General features: G+C 48.2%; 1 protein-coding gene across 1 annotated transcript in view; it reads left to right on the top strand.

The window, feature by feature from the left end:
* Positions 1 to 12,788, top strand: part of CHN2 (chimerin 2) — a 263,982-nt gene that overhangs the window by 179,654 nt on the left and 71,540 nt on the right. The window contains exons 4-6 of the mRNA XM_040964549.1: positions 685 to 716; positions 5,003 to 5,116; positions 6,110 to 6,395. Of these exons, the coding sequence (XP_040820483.1) occupies positions 685 to 716; positions 5,003 to 5,116; positions 6,110 to 6,395 (432 nt within the window). The remainder of the gene's footprint in view (positions 1 to 684; positions 717 to 5,002; positions 5,117 to 6,109; positions 6,396 to 12,788) is intronic.

The following is a 12,788-nucleotide window of genomic DNA, read 5'->3' as shown; positions in this document are numbered from 1 at the left end:
GGAAACCTATGTTCTTGTGTAAGTGTGTTACCATACATGCGATCCCAGACCTGTGAGATGAACTCAAGATGAAAACTGAGATGATAAAATCTTTGCAGGAAGTTGTGATTTTAGTCAGTTCCCACATTATTTTATGTCTCGTATGGCGAGTGACAAATAGCATTCTGCCTATTAGCTGTTTGTGGGGAGCGGAAAAAGAATGTTGATTTTACAGGCAAGAGAATTAATTAGGTCTAATTTGTTTTTTCCTAATCTAGGTTCTGTCTCAGTTTTACTATAGATAAATAACAAACAACAAGGTGAAGATTGAAATACATGCTTATGTTTTATTCATGCCAGAAATCATGTGGGTTTTTTTTTTAACTCCATCAAGAGAAAGTTCATAAATTCCTTAATATGACTAAGCAGCATCTTTTTTTTTTTCTTTTGGGAATTCTTTTATAAAGTGGCTAGGTTGGGGTGGGGCATGAGCTTAATGATTAGAAAAATGGGATGAGGCTAGATCATTCCTGCGCAGGATAGTGGGATGGGTTGGTGCTGCAAGTTCACAAATCTCTGATTTGGAGATAGATTGTAGAAGGAAGCTACCAATGGGGACCCTAGCCCTGTTTGTTTGAGTCGTATTTGTGTTGAGCTGCTTTGAATGAAAATGCATTACTAATATTTTTCTTCTTTTTAATATAGGTGGAAAACAGACCAAAATATTATGGAAGAGAGTATGTATTCTGCTATTCTTTGTTTTAATAATTTAATAAGTAGTCACTCTGTGTGTCATTTAAATATTAAATATTAAAAATTCTCTAATATCAAGTCCTCACCCCACATCCATTGTGCAGGAGTTTCACGATAAGAACAAATGCAATCAGAGCTCTCTGTATTGCATCTGCTTGGTGCCACTCAGGTGCTTAGTTTCCCAGAGTGTGGGAGGAAGACTGTCTCACAGTACTGTTTGCTCCACAGTAGCAGCCACTGCATGCCCGCAAGGCCTTGACTGTGAGGCCTCTCTGTGAGTGTTTTCTCGCTCTCTAGTGCAATGCATTATCGACATTGAGGGTGCCAGTGATCCTCCTGGCTGGCTGTGTGTCTCTCAGGAAGCACAGTATTCAGGCAAGGCAGCCCGCTTCCCTGCATAGAACCAAGGGGATGATTCCACTTGACTTGGAGATCCTAGCCAATTGCCTTGCCTGCTATCATTGTTGCCCTTCCCCATTTCCCTCTTAATTCTGACTCCTATATTGTTCCACTTTCTCAGAAACCTACTGCAAAGACAGTAGATGACCATAAAGTAACGTGCTTTCTAAGACTCCTGCCAGGGGTCGAGTCAAACAGCACAGACAGAGCAGGTACACGCATCCCTTTTCTTCCCACATCCAATCTGGAGGTAAAATCTCTTTTAACTCTACCTCCCCAGCTCTTGAAACCAACCCCAAACCACCTTCCTCTCCCTCTTATCCACTGGGGCCTCATCTTCACAACCAGTGACTCTCGTAGTGCCCCATGCCAGAGCAACGCCCAATTACCATGGCTGCATTTGAGGACCTCCCTTGCCAGGCTGTGGGGATTGAACCAGCACCGCTAGAATGCCAACTCGGGGAGCCTGCCTCCTCTCTCCTCCACCCCCACAGCTGTAGTAGCCAATCTGAGCTGTAGTATGACTTTTTTCCTCAATGTATGTCACAGATAATATGATTTTATAAAAGAAAAAAAATGAAAATTCCATATATGAGCCATTTTCAAAAAGCTAATGGAAAATGCATATTATTAAAAAAGTGTAGTTTTCAAATTTTTGCAGTAAAATAAACTTATCTTTCAATCTATTTTTTTACCAACAAAATAAAGTTCTTTCATAAACTTTTATGCATGAATTCTAAAAGAAATTCTGCTTTCCATATATTTTTGCTTAAATTTTTAATTTAATTTTTTTTGTGTGTTTCTATCCTCTCAACCCCAATTTGATTAAAATTTATAGTGAGAAGAGACCTAGCAGATATTTTTTGCAGGTATCACAAGAAAGTTAGCTTATAAACTTCAGTTTCTATATTTCCCCCTCTTTTAAAAAATTTTATTTATTATTTGAGAGACAAAGAGAGTCCACTGGTTCACTCACCAAGGGCATGAAACAGCCAGGGCTAGTCCAGGGTAGAAGTCGGGAGCTCAGAGCTTAATCCAGGCCTCTCATGCGTGTGGCAGCAACCCAGTCCATTGAGCCAATGCGTTTAGGGTCTGCATTGGCCAGAGCTGGAGTTGGAGATGGGTCATGAACCTAGGTTTCAGTGTGGGAAGGGGGCATCAGAGTGTGGTTATAAACTCCTGCCCCTCATCCATTTCTTAAAATAGAGGGTTATATTCCTTTCATGCAAAAATACAATACACCTTTTTTCAGGAGATGCTCCTGCACGTTTTTTTCCCCTAAGAACTCATAAGAAACTGCCAACAATCGCTTTTATTGTCGTACTGTTGAAATTTTTGCTTCCTTTTCTCTCTCTCCACTGTCTGAATTTTCTCATTGGGCAAGGCTTTAGCTTTGTTTTATAAATACTGAATAAACTAGTACCTGCTGACTTGGAAAAAAGATGGGAAAATGTTCACAGGTCCACCAAAAAGAAAATCTTCATTAACTTTATTAACTTCTTTCCTTTCCTTTCTTTCTGTTCTTTTTTTTGTTTTTGTTTTTTGTTTTTAAACCAAGTTGCAATCATGTGCTTGAAATTTATGCATAGATTTCTGGACATTTTCAAATCATGCAGAAAATATAATGAACCACATCCCGGATCGTCAAGTGCACAAAATGGTTGTGTTCTTCTTTTACACAATTGACTTGGTTTCTGGGCACTCTGTCTACGGCCGGCCATTGCTTGAACTTGCCAAGCCATTAAGTTCAGACTACGCTGCTTTCAGTTAGCTGTCTGCCTGGGATCCCAGTCCCCTCTTTTCCCACCCTTGCCCCTGGCAGTGCCTTGGGGCCAGCACCAGATTCCTGTGCTCTGATTTGGCGCCCCCCCTCCCCCGCAGTGGTTATCCTGCTGTGTCATGGATGTCCCAGGCTGACAACTTCTGATTTCAACTCTTGCCCTGTCTGGCGAGGGCCAAGGCAGCTTTCTGATGTGACCCTGAGACACACACACATACACACCTTCCTACAGGGTCCCTGCCAGGCCTGCCCCCACCCCAGACCTTTTTACCCAGAGTGTCTGTCCAGCCCCCTCCAGCCTGATTCACACAGTACTAGAGGCTTCTCTCCCCGCTCCAGTGGCCTCACTCACCATCCATAGCCCCAAACACTGTTCCTCCAGGATCCCCGTAAACTGGATGACCACTCCCAATCCCATCCATGCCCCGTGTTGTTGGACTCCGACTCTCCTCGCTCAGGAGGTGGGGACACTGCTCTCCTGGGCAGTGTGGGGGAGTAGCAGGATGGACTCTGATCACAGCACACCTGTCCCCATGCAGGAGTCAGCTCTTGAGATTTGAAAAGCAAACCTGGGAAGCAGAAAGCTCCCTGCTAAGCCTTGGGCTTCAGGGCAAGTCCGAGCTGCTGCTGGCTTCTCTGACCTCTGTTGGCAGGTGCAAGAAAGAATGTATTCTCAAATCCTTGCCCGCTGCCTTCGTCCTCTCCTTTGGTCTTTACATTCCAGGGTGAGGAGGGGAGGGGTTGTTTTCCCTACCCCTTTTTTCTTTCAAGAATGAAAAGCTGTTTTAACTCAGTTGAGAAAATTTCTTCCCTGATTGAGTCCCCAGTGTCTTCCAAGATTGGGTAGTCGTAGAAAGAGGTGTGCCCTCCGGCGGGTGTGTAGAGTTCCGGCACTGGCCTAACCCCCACCCAGCCTTCAGCCGCCTGCTTCTGAAGCCTCAAGATCTCCAGGCCCACGTGGGGGGTGAGCAGCTGTCTTTGTTTAGCCTGGAGGTGGCCGGCCTGTCCTTCTGCACCCAGCCCCAGTGTGCAGGCCTGGAACACCTGCCCACAGGAGCTCCACTGTGCCCACAGCCCTCCCCAGTCTGCCCTTCAGGGGTAGAAAAGTGAGATAGATGCTGCCTTCAGGAAGAGCAACAGGAACACTTTCCAGACATACCCTGAAACTCCTGCCCTCCAAATATCCAGTTAGCTGCTGCTTTTCGCAGAGACCCAGCCACTGGGACGAACAGCCAGCACTCCTGAACCAAGCTGGTGGCAATGAGTGGCACGCGTTAGCAGTCAGGAATTCCACAGTTCTCTCTGTCTGGGCTGAAGGCTCAGTTGACAGTTGTACTTTGTGTCATTCCCATGATTCAAAAAGGAGCATTTTGATTCATTTTTAGACTGAGCAAAAACACTGCAAGAAAAGCAGATGGTCCGGACTTTCTTCCCTGTATTTGCTCATTTGAGTCCTTATTACCGTTTGTGTACTTACTGTCTATTTAGTGCTCATTACCTATTTGGGTACTGTCTGTTTGAGTCCTTATTACCTATTTTCGTACTTTTCATCTGCTTGAGTACTGATTACCTGGGTGAATACTCATTGTCTACTTGAGTACTTATCATCTACGTAGGGACTTGTTTTGTGTTTGAGTATTTATTACCCATTTGGATACTCATTTTCTAATTGAGCATTTGTTATCCATTCAGACATTATCTATTGAAGTACTTGATGTCTGGGTATTTATTACCTATTTGTGTAGTTACTGTGTATAGATTGATTACTGGGGTATTTATTATCTATTTGAGTTCTTATCGCATATTTTGGTATTTAATGCTTATTGAGTACTTTTACCTATTTGGGTATTTTGTTACCTGAGTACTTGTTATTTATTTGGATCCTTATTGTCTACTTGAGTACTTATTACCTACTTGGGGCGTACCAGGCGGTGCTTCCAAATTACCCTTAAACGTAAGTAGTCGGCCCTGCTCCATGTTTAGCTGAGGGAGTGGGCCATAGATTCTGGGAGCCCCACCACACTTTGCCTGCTCTTGCTGCTCCCTACTTTGTACGTGGTCTGCTCAGAGCATCACTGGTCTTGCCTACAGGTTTCACGGGATTATATCCCGGGAGCAGGCTGATGAGCTCCTGGGGGGCGTGGAAGGCGCCTACATCCTGCGTGAGAGCCAGCGGCAGCCAGGATGCTACACTCTGGCACTACGGTGAGTTGCTGTGCCATTGTGGTGTTGCTTACGTTTGTCCCATTTTAAAGAACTGTGATGTAAGCCACCTTCCTGGCATTAACTTCAAAAATATATATATATTTTTAAGATTTACTTATTTTTATTTGAAAGGAAGCTTTGCAGAGAGAAGAGACAGAAAGTTTTTCCATCCAATTTTACTCCTGAAATAGCCACAACAGCCAGAGCTCACCCAGGAACTCCAGTAGCTGGCCCTGGCGCTACACACCACGGAGCCAGTAGAGCAGGGCTGTCCTGAAACTGTGATCCCAAAATCACAGCCATGGAGAGGCATTGCATTTAGTGCATTTTCCATGCCTTGGTCAGAGATTTCATTGTTTTGGCTGATCCTCACTGTGGTTCTGCAAGTATTGGGGAAGGAGTCCCATGCTGGAATCCCATTGTCTTCCAATGGTCCCTATGTGAAGTGTGTTTGGAATAGGACCCCTCCCCAGGTCAGCCAACAAGGGTGTGCCTACCCCATGCGACCTCAAAAAAAAAAAAAAAAACCTGTCTGGGTTGCAATGGAAAAACATCTAGAACATACCTTAAATGAGGTAATGGCAGACACAGAGGCAGCATCTGAAAGGGGTGGCTCCTTCGAGTACACAGAAGAACTTTGTCAATCAGGCAGTTCCTGCTGGTCTTTGCAAGTGAGAATGCCGACGACCTGGTGGCCTCAGGCATTTCTAGAATCCAATGACCCCCAGATGAGAGTTGGCTAAACCCCACCTGTGCCTCACTCCAGACATGCAATCCCCGGCAGGCACTCCATGTCTTCCAGCCTCAGTTGCCTACACTGCAGAATGGGTACATTCATTGTGCCTTCCTCAGAAGGTGTCGGCAGTGACTGAACGAGAGAGATCACGTCGCTGTTGGACCAGGTTCTCAGCGGCCGTCAGCCGCTGCAATGTGTGTCCCCGGTCTGCTTGTTTCTAACACTGTCGTCATCCCACATCCCTCCCACCGTGGCAGGTTTGGAAACCAGACCTTGAACTACCGGCTCTTCCACGATGGCAAGCACTTCGTGGGGGAGAAGAGGTTTGAGTCCATTCACGACCTGGTGACGGATGGCTTGATAACGCTGTACATAGAAACGAAAGCTGCCGAGTACATCTCCAAGATGACCACGAACCCCATCTACGAGCACATTGGCTACGCCACTCTGCTCCGAGAAAAAGTCTCCAGGCGGCTGAGCAGGTCTAAAAACGAATCCAGGAAGACGAGCGTCAGCAACGAAGGGCACTCGGGAGTGGAGAAGGTGAGGCCGTGTGTGTGCTGGCCATGGCCTGTGTGTCCTGAGTTACTCACGTGTGTGCGGGCAGCACCATAAGGACTCATGAATGAGTGGATTGGGAGTTGCATTTTGGGGTGAACCGTTTTGGGGAAACGTGTTTGTGATTGTCTCTGGAGGGTTCTACCCAGGCCAGGCATCCCGGCGGCTTGTCAGTGCAACCCAGGCCAGCCTGTCTGTCTGGCTGTCTCTCCTAGCTTACAGGTTTGGGTGGCAGGTATAAGCGGTAATTGTACCCATCTCTGGAAGCTTAAGAAAACTGGCCCTGCTGGGTTTGGAACACCCCCTCCCCGAGCGTGTTATGTGTGAGCAAGATGAGTGAAAGCTGGAAATGGCTAGGGATTTCTGAAACCCCTCTCCAGCGTGTCGCTGTTTCTTTCCCAGACACCATGAGCAGGTTTCTTTTTGGATGTGCCCCCGTTTGGTCCCATTTACTTTGGTACTGTGGTGTCTGCTTCCCACTGTATGAATCAGGACCCGGCTGCTCCATCAGCCCCGGCCCGGTGCTAAGGTTGCACTGGGACAGCGGACATGAGCGGCAAGTGCGACACCTTCTGGCGGTAGTTGGTTCTTACCGGAATTGGAGTGGGCTGACCTGCTGTCCTGTTGGAACAGCAAAGGCAGGGCAGCTCAGGATGGCCGATCTGGCCTTGGCCTTGACCTGGAGGGTTCCCAAAAAGACCTGGCGAGTGTGGCAGCTGGGTCCTGTTGGCTTGAAGGGAGAGGGTCCTGATTGATGGGCTCATTGAGCTTCATGGCCTTGTGGAGAAGAGCCTTCTCAGGAACCACATGCGTCGAGCAGCTGGTCCATGAAAAAATAATTTGCTGTTTTCTCTTCCTATCCCCAGTGTCTCCATGGCACCTGTTTAATTCTTTTACAAACAAGTGATTTGGGAGATAGTGGAGTTTCTGATGGTTGACATTTTAACAAAAGAGAGCCAAGGACCTGAGTCCCAGCTCACAGAGTGTGTGCCAGGCCAGACAAGAGTCTGTTTGCAGAATTGGTTCCAAAGTCATTTAAAATAGAAAAATCTGGAAGCTGACCTTCCCGGCTCTGACACCACATGAGATGAATTGCAAAATAAATCTCTCCAGCAGTGTTTATATTTCTGAGTCAAAGAGTGGTGCCACCCAGAAGGGAATCTGGTACTAGGGGCAGGGCCGCCTAGCAGGACATCGCACGGGGAGGAGGCGGGCAGAGTGAGTGCCCGTGTGTGGTGGGATGGGAACTGATGCTCCTGGGGGCCTGGAAATGCGGTCAGAAGAAACAGGGATGCCTGGACGTCCTCCCAACAGGAAACTTGTGCAACAGTATGCATGTGTTCATATGCACACATTCAAAATAAGTCTAGTGGGTAAGACCCCACATGCCACGCAGAGCACCTGTGCACAGCCTGGACCCGCCCCTCAGCCTCCTCATTCTGACCCTGGGGGGCCTGCCGCCCACGTGGGGAAGCTGGCCAGAGTTCCCAGCTCCAGTCTCCCAGCCCAATCCATTGATTTGTATTTCTCAAACCCAAACACAGCCTTGCAGTTTGAAATGTTCAAGGGTGTTTCATCCTTTTGTTTAGTGATCATTTCCAAAATGAATCCAAAGGCCACATGAGCCGGGAGGCCGCGGATATGAACAGCGTTCTTTGGTGAAAGATGTTACCTCCCTGTGTCAGATGTGTTGCAGGCGTTTGAGGGGTGACCCCCCTGTAGCTGGCAGCTCTCTCTGCTCCCTCCTAATAAATGGACAATGTTTTCAGGGGGGAGAAAAATGTATTTTGGAGGAAATGAACAGATTATTGATCCCTTGGGATGAAGAACCGCACAAACTTTTACCCTTGTAGGGCAATGAATAAAGGAAACACTGCAGGGGGCGGGCAGCATGATGAGCAGGTACCCGTGGCATGGATGTCTCACATGCTAATGGTGTGATGTTTGGGGCTCCCAGGGGAGGCTCTGGGCATGGGGTCTGGACACTTGCTGGCGGCTGCTGTTGTGTTCCTAGGTTTGTTAAGTAACTTGGTGCAAATCCATCCATTTTCCTCTGACCAGTATTGACACGGGGAATTATTAAAAGTCTAAGTCTTGCCAGAGAGGCTGTTTCCCCTAAGGCCAGGTCAGTGGGCTGTTGCCATGGCGGCAGGAACTGAGAAAGAGGTGGCAGAGACTGGAAAGGGTAGAAGGGGTGGATGGGAAGGAACCCGCCGTAGCTGTCTGCTTCGGAAGCAGCGTGGGCTGAAGGGGTAATGAGCTCAGTGGGTGAGTTTTTTAATATTCCTCAAATCCAGACATTCCTGCCTCGGTGGCCCCAGAATACTTAAACATCGTGGGCCCATTTATGTTATTGATTATTTCCAAGTAAATCCACGGAGACTGGGTTAGCCATGGATCCAAGAATATTCGAGGTGTTAATTAGCAAAAGATAGTCCCTGCCCCCATCAGATGTAAGTGGTTCCCAGACGGGATCTCCTGTCAAGGTAGTTGGCAGTGAACTTGCTTTTAATAATTGTAGATGAGGCGGGAAGCTGGGTAGGATGCAAACAGTAAAAAGAAAAACACCAGCCATCATGGTTTAAGCCAATAGCGAGTTATTCCCTGATTGTTTATGTAATTGGTTTTACTTTATGGTGTATAACAGTCACCATTTGGTGCACTTCATTAAAATGGTCATGGCCCATGCCAGTTTCTTTCATGGGGGTATATTTTAGAATTTATTCCACCAACCTTCAGGAGCGGTGCTGTGTGAGGTGACAGCAGGATTTAAACATCGTTTCAGACTTTTATGGGTTACAGATTGCCCACACGTGAAATCACTTCCATTTTATTCCCACAACAATGTTCTGCTGTCTGCAGGGCACGAATCACCACTCCATTTTATGGAGGAAGTCACAATGGCAGGGCAAGGAATGCTACCCAAGCTTCCTCGTGCCCAGTTCAGGGCCTCATCCATCTCCTGAGATGCCGGTCCTCATGATGTCCTGGCTGTCCTTATTATTTTCAAAAAATGTCCTTGGTTTGGTCCAGGTCAGGTCAGTTGGCACTAACAAGTCTTGTAACTCGAACACGATCCACTTTGGAAAATGTGTGGCTTGGCTGATTCAACTTCCCTTATATAGTATACCCAGCAAGTCAAATGTAGGGTCAACACAGTTCCCGAAAATGCCCTTGAATCAAATCAACACGGGTTGCTGTGTCAAAGTGCACGTATACAAATATTTTTTTCTGGGGAAAACATTTGTATCTCTGATAGAATAAAAGCACGCGAATGAAGGTGTAGGTTGGTAGCCCTTGACCAAAAGCCTGGGTCCCATTGTGTTTCTGCGTCGGATGCTTTTTATATTCTGGAATCTGATCGGAGACCTCACAGGTGGAGCATCCCTAACACCTGAACTGCTGCAGGATTGTCAGACTTGGAGCAGTTCAGCTCTTGGCTTTCCCGGTTGGGGACCTGAACCCATGGTGTATTTTAACAGATTGTGTATCTTGCTGGATCTGTACCACAGCACAAGTTGGAAAATGTCCGTTCAGAGCTGCTTTAGTGGGTGAGGCCCGTCCATGTGAAGGAGCAGCACGCGTCCCTAGGAATGGAATGAGAATCCCCATCCCCCCATGGGCTGATATGGGGAGCTGTCCCCAAGTCATTCAGTCGCAAGGAGAAGCGACTTGACATAGAATACACAGCACGAGGTACATCACATGTCTTGTGGGAAAATGCAGTTAGCAGATGAGTTTCATTTTTAAAGAACTTTTTCATTATATGCACGTCTATGATGTTTCAGAAAGCTCCCTTGCACTTATCATTTGCATAAATTAGGAGGGGGTAAATTTTGCATCTTTTTTTTTCTTGTGAAATTATAGACTATCAGTGGGAGGGTGCAAGAGCTGACCCTGTGGGCGTCGCGGGGAGGGCATAGCAGGTGTGTGAGAGGTGAGTGTCGGGGGGCCAGTTGCTCCCCATCCTGTTCTCTAGGCTTTGAGTTGGGATCTGGGCTAAATGTAGGATCCCATTCAGAAACCCAGTGAGGAGAGAACAGTCATGTCATGACTGCACCCGTGGGAGTGGATACGTGTGAACACACATCCTGAGTAAGATGTGCCACAGCCTTGGCAGGGCACACAGCAGTTGCAGCCCTCTGCACAGACAGGGCCTGTCTCTCCCCAGCCTTGTTCAGGGACCCTCAACCTTGCTGATACCTCCCCCCATTTTTTCCCCTTAGCATGTCAGCATCTTAGCATGTCAGCTTGGTGATAGGCACCAAGCCACTGTCTAAACCTGGGCGTCTCAAGTTGTGTGTCCTTGGAGAAGCACCTGGGAGACTGGATGGAAATGCAGTCTTGGGCCTCGACCCTGAGATCAGAAACTGGGGGGGCAGAGTGCAGAGTGGGGGCCTCTCACCCGGTGCCCTAGCTCAGGTGGCTCTGACACAGGCACACTGGGGTTGTAGAACTGGATAAACCTGTCACCTTCTTCCCCTGGAGCCCACCAGTTAGGGGCAGATGCTGATGCTGCAGGGTGTCCCAGCGCTGATGGACTGTGCCATGGTTGGGTGGCTTTAAAAGCTGCAAGAAATGGCTCCAAATTCAACCCCAAGGAAGGGTCTTGCTCTGCAGGGCTGGACTTCCTGCGGCCTCCTGGGAAGCTGGAGCCTGGAGAGTCAGCTTAAAGGCCTGGGTAGAATACCATGGTCTACTGCTCAGGAGTTACCTGGGAGCTCAGATGGCCCAGGCTTGTGTGACTGTGTAGGCTGGTGAGGTAGAAATGAATTGGGGCCACACTCTGTCTAGAGGGTGTCCCAGCAGCCAGGAAATGGAAGATGCATGCAGCCGGGGTTCATTGGCAGGAAGAGCAGCCAGGGAGGCAGGAGGGCTCCTGGGGTCTGCTCAGAGCTAGAGTGGAGTCTCTCATTGGTGATTACAGAGTATGGTCTCCCACAGTGGAGAGAGAGGTCCCCAGAGGAGGGAGGGGATAAGGGAGGATCATATTTTAGCTGGTGGCTCATGTAGCATGGGAGGCTCCCGTGGGAAGGGTCTCCCAAAGGAGTGGCTTTACAGGGACTAACAGTAACGTGTGTGCAGATGTTAAACTGGGGCAAAGCTTCCTGAACCATCCTCCTCTGCAATCTGGCAAACAAGTGCAGCCTGTGCTGTTTTCTATGCAGCGGTGCCATCTTGTGGCTGCCAGGAGAGTTGCAGGAAGGTGATGTCAGAGGATCCAACCCAACAGTTGTCCGAGTAAGAAGCAAGAACCAATTCTGGTCATTGAACCCGTTGCGTAGTCCCAGTGGCCGTGGGCTTTATAGCACAGACCAGGCTATGCCATGGTTTGGCATGCAGTGGCCGGGGCGAGTCTTTTGTGCAGTTTAAGCTCTTTTGCTTAGCGTGTGGCCTGCTGAGACATCCTGGGACCTTTAAGTGAAAGAGGAACCCCTGGAATCGGACTCGCCAGGATTCTTGTCCATGGAAACTCAGACATCTGAGTCTCAGGATCCTCCTCCTCTCCAAGAGCTTTCATGTGTGTAGATTTTCCCTAGCAATAGTTACTATATTAGTAAACATGAGAAAAATCTATTTGTCAAATCCCTTAAACATAATAATAATGAGCCCGGTTATGGGTCAGTGTCAGTAATCTATTTGGGTGGAAATAATCCAATTTTCCAAATTGAGACAAGGCATTGAGACTGTTGGTGTTGTTTCTACATGTTTGCAAGTCTCTTACCATCTGGCTTAATGGGCTTCCACAGATGTGTTCAACCTGTGCCACCGGATTGCTTGGTCTGAGATGCAGGGGGTGTGCCAGCTGCACAGAGGTACATGGCATGAGAGAGGGTGCTTGTGCAGCCTCTTCAGATGAACGCAGGGTGTCCCAAACACACTGGACTCTGACTTAGCCCATGCCCGTTTCTCTCAGATTAACTGTGATGTCAGTTGTGGAAGAGGCTGTTAGTGAGTTTAGCTTTGGTACCATCAACTCTGACAAGCTCTCCACACCGCCACCCTCCCAGCAGTGAATCATTTTCCAGGGACCATGGCTGCTGCAGGCATCGGAGGATGGAAAGGGAGCCTGCTGGGATGGACACAGCTGGCTATGGGCAGGGAGATGTTCAAGAAGCATCTTTGTGCTGCTCTGATCACCTTTGGCAGGGCAGGGCTGCACGCTGTCCCCTAGGACCTGTGTCCACACCACAGAGCCCAGGCAGGGAGTTGAGGAGCCAAGATGGTTCTGAGGGCCAGAATTACTGTGCAGTGGGTTAGAGCTCTGCTTACAGTGTTGGCATCCCATTGTCAGAGCACCTGGCTGGCATCCTGGCAGCTCTGCTTCTGACCCAGCTCCCTGATAATGTGCCTGGGGAAGCTGCAGCAGATAGCTGG

Source organism: Ochotona curzoniae, unplaced genomic scaffold (assembly GCF_017591425.1).
Source record: "Ochotona curzoniae isolate NIBS_2020 unplaced genomic scaffold, NIBS_Ocur_1.0 scaffold_3835, whole genome shotgun sequence".
NCBI lineage: Eukaryota > Metazoa > Chordata > Mammalia > Lagomorpha > Ochotonidae > Ochotona > Ochotona curzoniae.
This window is presented reverse-complemented; position numbering and strand designations above follow the sequence as displayed.